The 18,078-nt window shown below is 44.8% G+C and overlaps 1 protein-coding gene across 2 annotated transcripts in view; it reads left to right on the top strand.

Moving 5' to 3' along the window:
• SCRN1 (secernin 1) overlaps window positions 1–17,673 on the top strand; it is a 78,788-nt gene extending 61,115 nt beyond the window's left edge. For both annotated transcript variants that reach the window (XM_049894048.1, XM_049894049.1), the window contains exons 6-8: window positions 1,710–1,875; window positions 11,137–11,317; window positions 13,415–17,673. In XM_049894048.1, the coding sequence (XP_049750005.1) occupies window positions 1,710–1,875; window positions 11,137–11,317; window positions 13,415–13,573 (506 nt within the window). In that variant the 3' untranslated portion in view covers window positions 13,574–17,673. The remainder of the gene's footprint in view (window positions 1–1,709; window positions 1,876–11,136; window positions 11,318–13,414) is intronic.
• The last annotated feature ends 405 nt before the right edge of the window (window positions 17,674–18,078 follow it).

Below are 18,078 nucleotides of genomic sequence, written 5' to 3'. Positions count from 1 at the left end.
GTGCCTGACTGAAACCCTTATAAATAACCAAAATGGCCACACTTTATAATTGCTAGTGATAAATGTGCTTTGTAAGTCAAATCTTTGATCATTTAGAACAGGGGTCAGCAAACTATGAACTATGGGCAGCTGCCTGAATTTGTAAATAAAGTTTTATTGGAATAGAACTGCACCCATTCGTTTATGTGTTGTTTATGACTGCTTTCATAATACAATGGCAGAGTTGAGAAGTTACATAGTTGTGACAGAGAAGTTGCAACAGAGATTGTATGGCTTACAAGCCTAAAGCATTTATCTGACTCTAAGAAAAAGTTTGCTGACTCCCTGTTTTAGAAAAACACTTTAGGGTTTTTGCTATAGATCTTAATGTCTTCTGGGAAGGAAGGTAAGAAAGTACCCATTTTAAATGGGAACTTTAAGAACTCTTTTCTAAGGTGAAAATATCTTGAAGGTTTTTAATTAAAAAAATAAAGCTAACTTGATACAAGCATACAATACCCTTTGTGAAGTAGTTTTGTCAAAGCGTCAAACCTAAATCTGATGAATCTTCAAATCTAACTACTAGTTTATAGGAAATACAGAGGACAAAGGAGGATATTAAATGATACGGTGGTGATGTCATCTGCAAAGTCAACTGTTGGAAATTCTACAGGAAAAATGACCTGATTTCTCCAACGAATAAAATGCAAAGGGAAAAAATGAGAGGCAGAGATTAAAAGAAATTGAAGAGACATTGTTAACCTATTTGGATCCTGACCCAGATCAGTGAACTTAGGAAACATTTATGAGAAAATGAGGAAATTTGAACACTGGAAAGTTGAAGAAATCAAGGACTTATTGTCAGTGTTTTTAATGTGACACATTGTAAATAGAAGGGATTTACAAAGAGGATGTGAATTGTGCCAGGGAGCTTTAAGGTACCTTCTCCCTCTGTGATGCTTTGAGTCCATCTTTGTGAATACAGGCTGAATCAATAGTGTTTCAAGGTATTATAACCAGAGCGGGGAATGTAGAACCAGGATCCTGTGTGATCAGGGATTTGTTTATCCATTTATCTGAAGCCAGAGTCAATAGCCCTAGTGACTCTATTCTAAATGCCTATTTGTATGTATATGTCCCATTGCAGAGAAGTCATTTTTATAGTATTGACTCTAACCAATAAGAGAGTGTGGGAGAGCAAACATGTTGGAATACATATAGACTAGGGATATCATTAAATTTAGTTATTGCACTGGTTGAGGTATAGCTATATATGTAGAGAGAGAGGGAGAGACCCCAAAATAACATGGCTCAAAGAAAATGGAAGTTTAGTTCTCTGCTGTGTCACAGTCCAGATGTATGTGGACAGCCCAGGGCTGGTGGTTTGCTCTGCCTCAACACATGGCTTCCATTTGTGGTCCACTTGTTACCATCTCCCAGCCAGTTGGAAGGGAAGAAAGAAAAGTGGAAGGCAAGCATTCCTTTTTATGGATGTGATGAGGGAATTGCACGCATTTCTGTCCACATTCCGTTGTTCGGAATTTATCACATGGCCATACCTAGCCACAAGGGAAGTTGGGAAACATAGGGTGGAGTTGGGCAGTTATGTTCCCAGCTATAATTTTAGGGGACGGCACTGGGATTACTAAAAAGCAAAAGGAGTGAATGGATTTTGGTTAGCAGCCAGCCAGTTATATCTCTTCTTTCTTTCTCTCCCTCTTGTTTTACAGAAAGCATCACTGTGCAGACTATGATTGACATCTTACGGGACAAAGCCAGTGGAGTCTGTATAGACTCAGAATCTTTCCTCACCACAGCCAGTACAGTGTCTGTCCTGCCTCAGAATAGAAGCTTGCCCTGCATTCACTACTTCACTGGAACCCCAGATCCGTCCAGGTTTGTCTGAGACCAATCAAGCAGGCAGAGACTGTGTGCTTACCTTGGGAGTCCATTCACCAAGCATATCCTAAGTTCCTGTACCAGGTCCACTCTTGTCTAGCAGGATCACATTTTTCTGTCTACCTCTTTATTGGCAGTATAGCACAAAGAGCTTTGACTAAGAAAAGTTCTAGGCACTTGTCAAATAGTATTCTTCACAATCATAGAGTCAAATTGTTATTTTAAGTTCAACAAATATGTGTTGTTGAGTATATAGTACAGGCCAGGTATTGTGCTATATACGAGAGATGTAAAGATGAATAAGACGCAGTGCACAGAGTTGGAGGAATGCCCAAAATTTATCAAAATATCCACTTGCTATGAGTTAGAGGACAAAATAGAGACAATACAGATTGAAACAACTTCAAGTGTACTGGCCATTTCTTTAAGACATTGTGTTTTAGGGGGCTGCTTTCTGCCCATGTACTTCAGTCAAGAGTCAGTATGCGCAGTGGTTAAGAACATAGCCTCTAGAATAAACTACTAGCATTTTGAATCACACCTCTGTCACTTAGTAGCTAGATAAGTTATTTAATTTTTCCAAGCTTCTGTTCTTTGTCTGTACAATGAGGATCATACTAGCCCCTACCTTTATGCTTGTTAGGATGGTTAAGTGAGATGATCCAAGTAACATACATAGTAGGTTTAGCTATTATTTATTAAATCAATTTCTGATGTACCAGGCCGACAGAAGCCCCTCTTCCCAGTAATGTTCAGTCATATATACGATAGATCACACTATCAGTAGCTTAGACATAATCATCCAATGGTTTCTAAATGTGTTCGTTATCAGAATCACTTGGGGGAGTTTTTTTTTTTTTTTTTTTAATTTATTGTGCTTTAGGTGAAAATTTGTAAATCAAGTCAGTCTCTCATACAAAAAGTTACACACATCTTGCTATGTACTCCTAGCTGCTCTCCTCTTAATGAGACAGCACATTGCTCCTCTCCACCCTGTATTTACCATGCCCATTCCACCAGCTCCTGTTCCCCTCTTCCTCCTCATCTCGCCACCGGACAGGAGTTGCCATATATTCTCAAGTGTCTACTTGAGCCACAAAGTTCACTCCTCACCAGCATCATTGTCTTATCTTATTGTCCAGGTCAATCCTTGTCTGCAGAGTTGGCTTCAGGAATGTTTCCAATCATGGACTATCAAAGGGTCCAGGGACCATGACCATCAGGGCCCCTCTGGTCTTAGTCAGACCATTAAGCCTGGTCTTTTTATGAGAATTTGAGATTGGGGGAGCTTTTTTAAAAAAAATAAAGATGCCTTGACCCAAACTCAGTATATCAAAATCTTTGAGGTGGGCCTCGGAATCTGTCAGATGAGTCTGATCGTTAGTCTAGAAAGCTCTAGAAGACTGTCCATTCTAGTAGGTTCTCTGGTATTTTTCAGGTGTTCCCGTGGCTGAAACCATCATCATTGTTGGAATGTTGTATGTTAAACCTTTGAATCTGCTACTAGGGAATCCGCAGCCAAGTTTTATTCTCTTTGTAGCTGAAAATATTCTCCTCTCATGATTTCAGGATGATGTATAGCTAGGAATTATTTCTTCCATGACTCAGGGGAAAATCCAACCACCTCTCCTGACCACCTGCCCGCCTCCTTTTTTTTTTAAAATAACAAATGCTAATATCAATAAAAATTTTTTTTTTTTTTTTTCCCTATGGGGCAGTTCTACTCTGTCCTATAGGGTCGCTATGAGTCGGAATCGACTCGACGGCACTGGGTTTTTTTTTTTTTTTTGGTAGTATCAATAGATTTCTTCTAACAGGGCCTGATTATTCAATTCAATATAAGCTATTCCTAGTTTTTTTATTTACTTATTTATTCATTCAACAAACACTTATTGAGTACCTGTTGTGCTTGTCTGGCACTAGGGAAATGGTTTCTGTCCTTATGGAGGTCACAGTCTAAGAGGGGACATTACCATGTAGCAAATAATTTGGTAAGTGCAGCAATAGAGGCTGTATACGAGGTAAGAAGTGGCATAAAGGAGACGATGACAGAGAAAGCGTCACAGAGGAAGGAACTATCGAGCTGGGCACTGTGGGAAGAGTAGGAGTTCATTAGGTACAAAAAGCAGCAATAACATTCTGGGCATAGAGAACAGCATGTGCGAAAGTTTGGAGGCATGAAACAGCATGGTGCCCTATTCCTGCTGTGCCTCCCCTTATAGATGAGGATGGCGGTAAGGATTCCATCTCTCCTCCACCCCCCACCCCCTCCACCAGACAAGCGTAGCCACTCTCCTGTGGCCCCTCTGCTGGCCTGTAACAGCGAGTCTCAGCCACTCAGTGGACTTCCAGGAAGCTTCTTAGGATGCTCCTCCTGTTTGACCCAGCTGCTTTCTCTTGATCTTACCTTCCTGTTTGAACCCATGGTTCCGTGGCTCCACCTCTCACCCACTTTTTGGACCTCGAGATTTCAGGCTTCTGTCCTTTTTTCCCCCCTGGTATCTGGACCTCCCTTTTACATCTCACTCCTTTAACTGGCTCGGGAGCCTCTTATGAGAACCTGGCGACCCAGGAGGGGCACCTGTGGATGTTTAAACCAACCCAAACCCACTGCCGTTGAGCTGATTCTAACTCATAGCGACCCTGTAGGACACAGTAGAACTGCCCCGTGGGGTTTCTAAGGCTGTAAATCTCCACTGCAGCAGACTGCCACATCTTTCTTCTGTGGAACAACTGATGGGCTGGAACCGCTGACCTTTTGTTTAGCAGCCAAGTGCTTTAACCAGCTGTGCCCCCAGGGCTCCGTTGTGGATGTTTAGAGCCTGGTTTTGTAGAGTCTCGAATGTTCTGCCATGGTACTTGGACATTGTTGTTTAGGAAACAGGAGCCTTTGAAGGAGTGGGTTGAACTGTGGAATGATCATACAAATCCCTGTTGTTCTGATGCCTTAGACACTTGCTTTAACCATGTTAACAAGTCAGGGCTTTGTGATGCCAGGACACTAATATAAAGGAATTTTATTTCCTAGATTGAAGTACACAGCCAAATACTATTACAGAAATTGGTTGGAAATAGCCTTGTAAGATTTAAAATGGAAAATTTCAAGTAGTTTTAAAATTACTCATGGTTAAATTAGTTGAAAAAACCTTGTAGAAGATTAAGGCCCTTCCGGAAAACATTAATTTTTGTCTGCTGTGGTTAAATGAGCTGCATTTCCTATTCCGATCGCAGAACCGTCATGGGCTATGTTTTTTTCTTATTCAACATTTCAGTGTTTCTCTGTACTTGGCCGTGTTCAAGATTTTGTATGTTGTCAGCAGGAAGGATAATTTCCTACTCTTAAGTTTCCAGGTAGTAAAATTAGGTAGATTTTAGCCGGTTTCTGCTAGTGCTAAAAATATTAGAGACATTTTCAGGAGATAGTTTCAGAGCCAATGGACCTGCAAAAGATTATGATCAATTAATATTATATCTCTCCCAATTAATGTTAGAAACCAGTGGACATGATCTTTACTATTGTTCTGTCTGATACTCTGTTCTTTGTTCACTGTTATTTATAGATCTTTCTCTTTAAGTTACTTACTCTCACATTTTCTTTTTATCTCCCTCTTTTCCTCTTTTCTCCCTCCCTCTTTCTATGTGCCAGGTACTATGTAAGGTAGGGAGTTGGAGAAAGATGCAGAAGTCTGAGCATTTGAGAGCTGGAAGGAGGTGTGAAAATCCTTTAATTTTATCGAGGAGGTGAATTCCATCATGTTAATATTCTGTATTATTCCGTTGAACCATCTAGTACCTTAGTCATCCACATAGTAACACTACTTGACTTTAATGTGCTAGCTCTGACCTTTGGAAGCCATTTCCTAGTTGGAAACCAGCACTTGGCAAAGCTTCATAGATGTGAAGAAGAATTGGAGCAGGAAAGAGAAGAGGGATCCCTTAGCATTTTGTGACAGCACAGAATGCAGTGTCCTGTGGTGTACTGGAGCTAGGGGGAGCTGACTGTGCACATTTCTTCCCAACTCCATGTTCAGTGACATGGTAGCTTGAAATGGGCATGGTGGGAGGGAGTATTTACACTTTGGAAATCAGCAAACACCATAAATCAGGGCTTTTTTTTTTTTTTTTCCAAGGAGTCCCTGGGTGGTGCATGGCTGCTAACCAAAAGGTGGGAAGCTCAAGTCCACCCAGAGGCACCTTGGAAGAAAGGCCTGGCAATCTACTTCTGAAAAAATCAGCCATTGAAAACTCTGTGGAACACAGTTCTGCTCTGACACACATGGGTTCACCATGGATCAGAGTTGACTCAACGGCAATTGGTTTGGGTTTTTAATTTTTTCAGAGATAGTTGTTAAACTAGCACACCACTGAGAGGTCCGCACAGTGAGGAAAATACACAAATACTCAAGATGCAGAATGGGTAAACCAAAAGGGGAGCAAAGGGTGTTTAACCTACTTTAACTAGTGGCAGGTAGTCGGTTAGATACAATGAACATGACATTTGTCTCTCTCTGTTTCTTTGTGTTTTGTCTCCTCCTCTTCTCCTCTCAGTGTACTAGGCTAAGAAGCTAGACTGGATTGGCCAAGACCCTATGATCTGGTTAATTCAAACATTAGCATCAGGCGGCACTTTTTTGATATGGAGACAGCATTTCGAACCCTAGCAGGGCCTTGCAATGCACACCTCCTGGGGATGCCATTCATAGCTTATGTGAAAGTCAAGCCCTGGAGCTGTACAGCTGTACACAGAGCTAGAGCCCTAGGCAAAATGGCACGCCCATCCCTAAGGTTGTCCTTTGCTTTAAAAGGACTGGATCTCTTTCCCTCTATCATAGAAACTCCTTTCATGGAGTCTTTCTGCTCTTAGCCAGGTGTGGCCTTGACCGTATGATTAAAGTAACTCACTGTAAAGCTGGAATGACCCTTAGGTGAGCCAGTCAGAGGGACACATGCATTTTGAGAGAAACTGGTTTGGTGTTGTAAGATCAGTGGCCACTTAACAGCTCTGACCCCAAACATGACTCTGAAGATGCAGAAATTACTCAAGTGACTAAGCCAGGCTGACCTTATGACCTGGAAGATCCATCGAGGGGAGTTAGGCAAAGGAAAGAGCAAGGGAAAGGCCTCTGCTCAGATGAGTCACCTAAACCTTGAGCACATCTGGAAAGAACCTGGAAGAACCAGGCTCACCGATTGGAGTCCCAGCTTATTCCCTGCAGCCCTCATAAGGCAGGTGGACCCCTGGGATTGCAGCTCAGCCCAGTGGGTGCTCCCAGGCTGCACCCCACCCTGCCGTGCTCAGTATCCCACAGTGCTGTGGCTCTCCCCCATGGGTCAATTGGTCAAAACAATTCTGAGATGGCTAGTAAGTCAACCACTGAGGTTTTACAAATGAAATTACAGGGTTTCCTATAAAAATATCACTCCCACTCTGGCTTCTGAGTGATTGAGGCAAGAGGTGCTGGGCAGGGGTTTGTGTGGAGTGGTGTCACACATGTGAGCATCATCAATGGCATGGGATGGTGGGGGAAGGAACAGGTGGAGAGGCGTCTCCTCAGCAGCCCAGCTCAGCACGCATGGCTGGAGGCTGAAGTGCCCTTGGCTTGCTGACTGTTGACCCTGCAACAGTCCCACTAGAAGCCTGACAGTCCCAGGTGAGAGAAATGGCTCTAATCTTTTCTGCCCAGCGCAGAGCCCTGGAGCCAGGGAAGTGTAAACTGTGCAGGGTCTGGGCTGCTCAGCATGAGCCCCAGGGTCCTTCTACAGAAGGCTGCAGATTAACTGCTGACAGATGGTATGATGAGCACTGACTTTTCTGGAAACCCTGAGTGCAGTCAGGCCCTGAAGGGTTGGGCACTTGACTGTTGTGAGGCAGTTCTGGATGCCTCTGGGCTGGGTTCACTCAATCATGCCCTCACATGCTTTTCTCTCTTCCTGGCACTGGAGCTCTCTCTCCTGTTCTCTCTCTGCCTCCCGCACTCCCTCTTGCCTGCCCTTCCCTCCCCTGCTTCTCTCCTCTCTTCTCTTTCTTTCTGTCCCTCCCCATTACCCTCTTCCAATGGACTCCCATACTGCAGCCCTTTTGCAGAGTTAACTAAATCACCATTTGGAGAATTACACTTTATGGAATCACACCTGATTTAGACACTTTAAATTTTTTCATCAATTCCTTTTCACACTCAACAGTCATTCATTCAACATTCAGTTGAAGGAAAGAGGAATGAAATGATCTATTTTCAAGAGGCTGTAGGAAGTGGAAGTGTGTGTTTCTTCTGCTGGGGGGGTAGCTCCCTACATCTTTGGGCGACTTCCTTTAATGGTGGCTGGGGAGAGAAGGTCCTTAGTGAGGCTTGGCTTTTTGGACTTTTGTCCAGCTGGCCTTCCTTGTGCTTCCCAGTAGATTGGGTTGAGGGTGGAACCAGTCTCCTATATCTATCTGCGTCCCTGGAGTGGGGGTGGGGGGCTACTTATCCTTAACCAGTACCACCCACGCCACCAGCTTGAGGTACAAAGGTCTTACTGCTTTTTTAAAATAATTTATTTTAGTTTTGGATGTTATTGAGAATATACACAGCAAAACAGACACCAATTCAGCAGCTTGTACATGTACAGTTCAGGGAGATTGATTACATTCTTTGAATTGTGCAACCATTCTCACCCTCTTTTTCTGAGTTGTTCCTCCCCCGTTAACATAAATTCACTGCCCCCTATGGTTCCTATCTTTCAAGGCTGCTGTCAGTGTGATCACATATAGATCTTAAAATAACAACAACAACAACAAAACGTTCCCATCTAGTCAATTCTGACTTCCCTATAGGACAGAATAGAACTGCCCCATGGGGTTTCCAAGGAGTAGCTGGTAGATTCACTATGAACCTTTTGATTAGCGGCTGAGCTCTTAATCACTGCGTCACCAGGGCTCCAGATAGATATCAAAAGAACATAATGCTCAGGGAAGACATTCTTTACTAGTTAAGCTGAACTATTGTTTGGTTTTTAAGAAGACTGCAGGAGTTATTTTTGGTTTAAGGTTTAAAGATTATCTCATGGCAATATAGTTTCAGGGGCTCATCCACCCTCCATAGCTCCACTCTGGAGTCCATGAGAATCTGAAATTCTGTTGTGCATTTTCCCTATTTGATAACGAGTGTTCTACAGAATCTTTGATCAAAATGTTCAGTGATGGTAGCTGGGCACCATTCAGTTCTGGTCTCGTGGCAAAGGAGGCAGTTGCTCATGGAGGCAATTAACCACACTTCCATTTCCTCCTCTGACTCTCCTTCCTCTGTTGCTACAGGCAAATAGAGACCAATTGTGGCTTGGAGGGGCGTTTACAAGCTTATTAAGATCTCACTGCTTTTAATATTCAAATTAAATTAGTCTGAGCCCAAAGTTTGCCTATTGTGGTCAACATCTTTACTTACTGAGTACTCTTTCCCATGGTAACCAACCTCCGGGAACTAATCTAAGGTTACTTCTCATTGTTGTTAGGTTGATTATAGCTCCTGGTGATCCCATGTGTCAGAGTAGAGCTGCTGCCATATTGTGTTTTCTGGACTGTAATCTCTACAGGAAGGAGCCCTGGTAGCACCGTGGTTAAGCGCTTGGCTATTAACTGAAAGTTCAGGGGCTCGAACCCACTAGCTGCTCCATGGAAGAAAGATGTGGAGTCTGTTTCCTTAAAGATTACAGACTTGAAACCCCCATGGGGGCAGTTCTGTTCTGTCCTGTAGGGTCTGTGAGTTAGAATCAATTTGACAGCGATGGGTTTGGTGTTTTTTTCTTTTTTTAATCTTTACAGGAGCAGATCACTAGGTCTTTTTCCTGCTGGATGGGTTCAAACCACTAACCTTTCAGTTAGCAGTTGAGCTCTTAACTGTTGTGCCACCAGGGCTCCTTTACTTCTCATTACTGTTGTCTGTAGTGGTACTCCTCAGACTTGAACATGAATCACCAGGAGACCTTGTAAAAATGCAGATTATGATTCAGCAGGACTGGGTTGGGGCCTGAGATTCTTTGGGGGGTGCCAAAGCCACTAGTCCAAGGACCATCATTGAGGTAGAAGGGTTATTGTTTCCTAGCCATTGTTAGATCATGGCTTACAGAAAAGTGTTTGTGTGGCACACTGGCAAGGCTGCTCCAGCCGCCTCCGCCCCAGATACCCTACGGCTGAGGCAGTCAGCCTCCCAGCTCACCTCCAGCCCACCTGAGGCATCTTGGACTAGGTCAGGTGCACCAGTTGGGAGGAGAGAAAATATCCAAATCTGATCAGTATGCACAGGAGGGTGTGTGTGTATGTGCGTGAGGCTCATGATGTAGCTGAAAGCAGGCCACACTCGGGGCCCAGAGGTGCCTGTGCTCTGCCAAAAGTGCCCCATTGACCCAGACCCAGGTTGCCCTCTGATCCTCTGGTGTTTTCTCTGGGTGCAGAGAGGGGAGTATAAGCCTCTTGCCCCAGGCCTGCAGTCGGCTGCTGTCGCCCCACACTCGTTTGGTCTGGGATTCCAGGCTACACTTTTTTAGAGACATGGCTCTTTCAGTGTATGTGTGTGCATGATGCCATGTCCTGGTATGTAAAAGTGTATACACACACACACACTCACAGCCATTTTCCTTCAGGTGCTCCCATTGTGTCAAAAGAGCCAAATCAAAGAGCGCTCTTGCATTAGCCACATACTGTGCCCAGAGGAAACTCTCTCACACGACTAGACTGTTTCTCTGTGGTGTGTCCCCTCTGGAGCCTCCAGGATCCTCTGATGTCATCTTTATTAATCTGTCCTTTCCCCGAGTTAGACATATTCCAAAATTTTCCAGTAGGTAGGACCTCAGCAAAACAACACAGAACATGGTAGTCTCAGACCCTTCCTTCCCAGGAGGAAACTTTGCAGCAAACTGTGGTAGAGAAAGAGGCAAACATCTTTTGACTCACATAAACAGACGGCCTGTTACACCACTTCTCAGAACACCTAGTGTCTATTCGCCTTCCCTTATATAACTAAAGGGGCCTCTCAAATGGTCTTCCCAAAACAAAGAAAGTCTGTTTCGATGTCCCCACAAATAGAAGAATTTGCAGCTTGTAAATGGCAGCTCGTTCTACTAAAATACCATGAAGTTGTGCTTCCGGGGCATGCACTTCCACCACCCACCTCCGCACACACCTCAGGTTGCCTCAGGAAATGTTTGCTGAATGAAAGGACGATCTCTGGGTGTCCCCAAGCCCCAAACTCAATCTGGCTAAATGCCCTACTCCTTTCTTTCCAGGTCCATATTCAAGCCTTTCATCTTTGTTGATGATGTAAAGCTTGTCCCCAAAGCACAGTCTCCCAGTTTTGGGGACGATGACCCTGCCAAAAAGGAGCCTCGGTTCCAGGAGAAGCCAGATCGCCGGCACGAGCTGTACAAGGCCCACGAGTGGGCCCGTGCAGTCATCGAAAGTGACCAGGTGAGGCTTGGGCGGCTTGGGCGTAGGCCATGGAGGGTGGGCAGGGCCAGCCTGGGGGGAGCAGGACCTCTGTTAGCATACCTCATCCATCTCCTCTCCAGCATGTCCAATTTCTCCCAGAAATCCACGTTCCCCAAGGCCCTTCCTAGAAGGCTGGTGATCATTTTCCTACCCAGCCTCTTAAAACCAAATAAAACAAAACATCCACTTTTGATGCTTATCCTAGAGCGCGGTGGGCCAAGAATATCCCTCTTTCACTTACTGTTTACTTAGGGATATTAGAAATGTGGGGTTCTAGATAACTGCTGTTCTGCTGTCTAAAAACACATAAAAAGATGGTCGGTTGGCAATACATTGTTTTAAAAAAGTCAATTCTTTAAAATGCAACTTTTTCCCTCCAAAGCTTTGGTTAATCAAGGTATAAGACATCAATTCAAATGAGAAAAACACCTCATATATGTTCCTCAGCATCAAATATATGTCCACAGCAGTCAGGCTTTCATACAAAATCCAAGCCTGTACTAACAATGTTTTGCTGAAAGCAGGAGGAAGTCACATGCTTGTCAGAAGCTCGTCTCTTTCCTCAAGCATCCATTTAACAATTTGTAATAGGTCCAATTCGCCCTGAAGAAAAGCGACACATTTTAGGTAAATCGGTCCAGACGTTCTGTACGGACTCAGTGAGCGTATTTCCTTACATTCAGCATTGTGGACTGTATAAAAAGGATGTAAAAAGGGCAACATCAGGAGTAAATCCAAATGAATTTAGAAAGTGTCTCTGAGAAGATGTCTTAGTTTTCATAGAACCTGCTTTTGTTATTCCACAGAAATGACCACTTTGACGTGTGAAAGTCACATAGTTATTGAGCATTTAACAGCTGTCCCTTGCCAGTTGCTTCCCTGGAACCAGCGGTGTACCTGCTTCCCTGAACTTGGCTTCCCCGGGGCTGTCAGAATTAGTTCCTGACGGTGCTTTCGTAGGCAGATGGCAGTAAGCCCAAGTAGACTAAAAATGTCACCCTGTGGTGTGTGGTTTTGTGAATATTTGGCAATTAGAAGGCAGGGGTAGAAAGAGCAATGTATTCTGGGCTAGTCTACGTAAAATTCCAAAGAGATGAGACCAAGGGGGTCTTTTAAAATTAAAGATGACCATTTGAAATTAAAGATGACCATTGGTTTGAGTTGAGGCAGCCTTGGGAAGTGGTGGACAGGTGGCGAAAGCAGCTTCGCAGTTCTCGGACTAATTGAGCAAACGAGAACTTTTCATGATTACTCGCTCTAGAAGAATGTTTCCCACTGGAAGAGATCTCACTGCCTCAGAAAAAGAGTGAATAGGTGATAGACGTAGCATGTGTTTACTCATCGATCTGTCTTTTCATTCAGCAAACATTTACTGAGACTGCCTCCTACGTCCCAGTCATCGGAGAATGGAAATAAGCCTAGGTCTCGTGTCCCAGGAGATCACGGTCTATGGGGGACACAGCCAAGTAGGCAAACTACTACAAGACAGGAAGATAATGACTATGGCAGAAGTCAAGGCTTTGTGTTGTGGGAGCCCAGAGAGGGGCCCCTAATGGCTTGGGGTCAGGGGTCAGGAAAAGCTTTCCAAAGAAGCTTAAAGAGTGCATGCAAGTGTTGAGGGAGAGAACGGTACTCCAGAGAGCAGGGTGGCCTGTGCAGTGGTGAGAAAGAGTATCTTGGGTTGTGGGAATGCAATCACTTCCCTCTGGCTGAAGAGAAAGGAGGGCCATGGCAAGAGGTGAGGCAAGCGAGAGCCTTGTATGTATGAATGCCACTCAGGAGTCTGGGTTTTATCCTGCAGGCAGTAGGGAGGTGTTCAAGTATTCTGAGCAGGGCAGCGATGTAACCACATTGGCATTCTAGAATGATCCCTGTGACAGTGATGTGGGAAACAGATTGAAGGGGGTGGGCAGCACTGTGGGCAGGAAGCCAGCAGGACCCTGGGGAGGCTTTCACGTCCATTGCAATTCTCCTCCTTCCCACCACTTCTCCACTTCCTCCCCAATCTCCTTCCCACCCCCTCTTTCCCCGGCCTGCTGCTCTGCTGAGCTGTAAAGTGGCTGTGTTCTTCCACAGGAGCAAGGTCACAAGCTGAGGAAGACCATGCTGGAACTAGAGAAGCAAGGCCTGGAAGCTATGGAAGAAATCCTGAGCAGCTCTGACCCTCTGGACCCCGCCGAAGTAGGGGACCTTTTCTATGACTGTGTTGATACCGAGATTAAGTTCTTTAAGTGAAGTAAGCATTCTCTTTCCCCTTCTTATTTAAAACTTCCCACCTTACTAAATTACCAGCAAGACAAACCACTCTCCTGTTTGAGTAAAATGAGAAAGTTAAGTTGTAGTCACCTTTTCTGAAGCCAAATTGAACTGTGAAGTTGTGTTCTGCCTTGAATCTCAAAACACCCCCTTCTTCTGCAATGTCTGTCCCCTTCCTCTGCAATGGAACATGTACCCCCATTTGCCTGTTGTTTGGTCATATGACTAATTGTGGATTTTAAGCTGCTATTATTGTATTCCAGTGACAGTGGACACATTAGCCTTTTCACAAGAGGACTGGCAGTCATCAAGTCTTGAAAGACATCTAGTCACCACAGTGCTGAGTTTGCAGGAAAAGCAAAATCTTTTAAAGTCTTACTTTTTCTCTCAGTCACGGCTTTTTTTCCAGTTTAGCAAAAGGCATTTTTTCGCTGGTCCAGGGTTCTTGTGTGCATAGACCAGGGAGGACCTCCCTGGGGTTCCCTTCACCTAAGTACATGCCTGAAGTGCAGAATGTCTCCATATGAGTCCTCTGAGGGACAGAACCAAGAGAAAAGGACAAAGGGGGCTCCTGTCCACTCCCAGCTAGATCCCAGTTTCCATGGTCCTGAAGGACCTGTCTTCCATGTCCTGTGCTTTTGTGTGCCAGACCTACAGAGCTACTTATGGTGGGCAGAGAACTGTTCTTCCATGCTAGCTGGGACTTACTACCCGCTTTGGTGATGCAGAAGCAGCCATGCTGGTGACTTCCCCAAGTCAAAGGCACAGCTGCCCTCCCACCAGTGGGGCACACCCACCACTTGGACAGGGCCTTGTGCAGAAATGATTCCAGGTTGAATTATCACGATCTAGTCTAGGATTAATTAAATGGCCATAGGGGATAGTTCCACCCAACAAAGCAGCAAATTTCTTAGCTAATGAGGGAAAGAAAAGGAGAAACTCTTAACTATTTAGGTTGCCGTTAAAGTGGCTGGAAGCCGAGGAGTCACTACATTATCTCAGCAGAGAGACTTTAATTAAACTGATTTGTTTCCAGCATAGCGTTCACATAAAGGATTTGACTTCTACCAGAGCATAGAAAAGTGTGTGAGGAAGACCAGATGGGCTTAGCGGTGGGAAGACAGAGGGCAAGAAGGCAGCAGATGGATGTAGAAGCACTTCGCTGCAGGGTGACAATCCAACCCTTGCCTTCCTGCCCAGCCTCTGATATCCCACAAAGCTGTATAAGAAGCAACTGACTTCTCCTGGGCCTTCCCCTTACTCCTCCACACCCAGGAGCTGCCTTCTGCCTGGTAGCCAAGTGGGTGGGTGGTGGTGGGGGGCTTCCCTCCATCTACTGAAACCCTCAGAATGCAATGGAAAGGGGGCAGTGTGAGCAGAAATATATGTTAATAGAGCGGCTGGTGGGAAAATAGCAGCTTAATTACCCCCAGCTTCACCTGTACCTTTTGGGCCTAACCAGCCTCATCATTCTTGATAGGAACTTCCACATGGAAGTATTGTATCAGGAGCCTCCGAAGTGACTTAGAGTTAATAACTCCTCCTCAGCCTCAGTGAAGGCCTCTAGAGCTGGAAGGACCGGGCCTCTCATTGTGCAGATGGGGACACTGAAGGTCAGAGGTTTTGTTAGAACCAGTCTTTCTACCATCTCCCCGTTAAGAGCAGGGATAGAAGAGTGCCAGGAGCTTCTTGCCCAGCAGTTCTGTAAATTCTGTATATGAAACCATTGACTACAGATGGTGAGAGCTGGGAAGCATGTCTCAGCTTACAAGGTTAATGGTAACCAGCGACGGCAGCTTGTAGAGTTTTGTGCAGCACTGGCCTAGGCTTTCACTGGCGATGAAAGTGGCGGCTCCTCTAGGTGGAGCCCATTCCGAGAGCATCTGACCAGAGCTGGTCAGCGGGAGGGTGAGGTCAAGGATGACTTAGGTACTTCATCCCCTGCGAAGTCTGCTAGTAGATGGGGGATGAGGCTGCAGTACAGTGGCTACTGAAAGCAAGACGATGCATCTCGCCATGCAGTCTCACTCTCCCTTATCCCTGGAAACGTGTCATCGGATCTGACATGTCTGAGACACCAAAGGTGATTTGGGGTTTGATCAGAAGAAATCGATTAAGAATAAATTACAGGGAGGCCTGCTTTCATTACTGTGAGCCAAACAAAGGTCACAGATCACCCCGCCAGCCTTAGACCACTGCCCAGCCGTGCAGTAGGCAATACAACAGCTACTTCTGTTAGGGGCCATAGACCTTAGTCAAGCACTGCAGAGAAGAGCCAACAATCCTAAGAGAAGCTTGTTATGACTAATGCTGTACATCACCAGGAGTCCCTGGGTGTTGTAAATGGTGTCTGAAAAAAGGCCTGGTGATCTGCTCCCTAAAAATCAGCCACTGAAAACCCTATGGAGCACAGTTCTACTCTGACATAAGCGGGGTCACCAAGATCAAAGTCGACTCAGTTGCAGCTGGTTGCACGTCACCATCGTGGTGTCCTTGTCTCACCACCAGAGGGCAGTCCTCCCTGGCATAGGCTGCCTGAAGTGAAACTGGGCACAGTCGCCCCCATCAAGCATGTAGGTAGCCTGTGTAGAGTCAAACACCCAATGATAGTAAGGGATAGATTCTCCATGTATTGGGGTGGGTGGCTGGAAATGAGATCAGAGGAGCTTCTGGTACACTTATATTACCCATTGTCGTCGAGTCTATTCCAAATCGTAGTGACCCTACAGGACGGAGTAGAATTGCCATATCGGGTTTCCAAGGAGCTGCTGGTGGATTCTAACTGCCGACCTTTTGGTTAGCAGCCAAGCTCTTAACCACTTGAAATATGTTGGTTTTGAGCAGACTGTTGTTGGTAGGATATTTGTAAATGCTCTAACAGACTTTTTTTTTTTAATCCTTCTCATTACATGGCTCATTTCTTGACTGGGGATCGGTTTTCTAAAGGAAGTGAGGAAAATGAATATTCAAGATGAAATATAGAAAGTAATGTTTAAGGTCACAGTATGTAAATAGCATCATAGAATATCATTTGTGTATCTATTAAGATTTGGGGGGGGGGGTGCCTGTGCATGCTCCCTGCCCCAACCAAACATAAGCTAGTTCAGTCTTGTCTAGTAGATGGGCTTCCCATGAGCAAAGACAGCCCTCATAATGTAAGGAGGGTGGAGGCAGCAGTAAAAGTAAATTAGAAGAGCAGAAGTAGGAATTTTTCCTTCTTGGAGTTGGTTTGGAACTTTAGGTAGACTAAGGATATAACCAAAATTATGGTGATTCTTTAGTGATCAGTAACATAAGACATAGTAGTATTATTTGAAGGAGCCTATCTTACAGGCTGTCTAACAGAGCAGGTGCCTGCCTATTAGATCTTAGCAGTGAAGTTCCTTTCCTATTGGGTGAATCATTAGATTTAAAAAATAATTATCAACCAGGCAAATTACTTTGCTTACTAACGGTGTCATCCCACAAACGGAACAGGTGTTATATAGCACTGGCTGGCCCAGGAGGGAAGCCAGGTGGGGCCAGTGTGTCCACTAACTGCATTCTTGACTAAAGATCCATCTGTCCTTTATCAGCAAAGGTCTCCAACTGAGCCTTCAGCTTTAGGGCGGAAGCACATGGAGGAGGGAGGGAGGGAGGGAAAGCCTTCTAGCCGGCAGTTTGTGTATGGAGTGGGAGAAGGAGCGGCGTGTCGCACCCACATGGCCGTCACATTTCATTTCACGCAGCCCAGAGACCCAGCTCCCCTCCTATGGTTGCGTGTCAAAACGTGCTTTATCTGATTGACTCCAAATATCTCCAAATGTTCTATGGAGGTTTCTCGTGGGAACAGGTATGTACCTGTTCGCAATCATGTTGTCAGAATTTAAATGTGTTAGTTGGGAAATGCTGTTTGCAGGGAATAATAAAAAAGAAATCTTTGTTTCCTGCAGTGGGAACTGACCATGTCGTCTTAACAGTCTTTTGTACAATCCAGATAACTTTCCTACCCAGTGCTTGCCCTTGGAATTGTGTCTAAACGCATCAAGCATAATACAATTAAAAAAATGCTGAAATTAATGTCCAGTGGCTTCTTCTGTCTTATGTTTCATGAATAAATGTGGGTATCAGTCACACATATAAATTACATGAAAAGCGGGGTGTTTTTCTGAGTGGAATCTTCAGGAAACCCAAATACTCAACCCTCTTGGTCAAAATCAGTTCAGCAGTTTCCTGAATTTTGTACCCTTCTGTGGATAAATCCACTCTTTAAAAATAAACAGAAACCAGAGACTCCATCAGCCTGAGACTAGAAGAACTAGGTGGCACCTGGCTGCCATCAATGACCGTCCCGACAGGGAACACAAGAGAGAGTCCCTGACGGAGCAGGAGAAGAGTGGGGTGCAGAACTCAAATTCTAGTAAAAAGACCAGACTTAATGGTCTGATTGAGAATGGAGAAACCCTGAAAGACATGGCCCCTGGACTCTCTGTTAGCCCAAAACT

The sequence above is a fragment of the Elephas maximus genome, chromosome 8 (assembly GCF_024166365.1).
Source record: "Elephas maximus indicus isolate mEleMax1 chromosome 8, mEleMax1 primary haplotype, whole genome shotgun sequence".
In the NCBI taxonomy this organism is placed as follows: domain Eukaryota; kingdom Metazoa; phylum Chordata; class Mammalia; order Proboscidea; family Elephantidae; genus Elephas; species Elephas maximus.
This window is presented reverse-complemented; position numbering and strand designations above follow the sequence as displayed.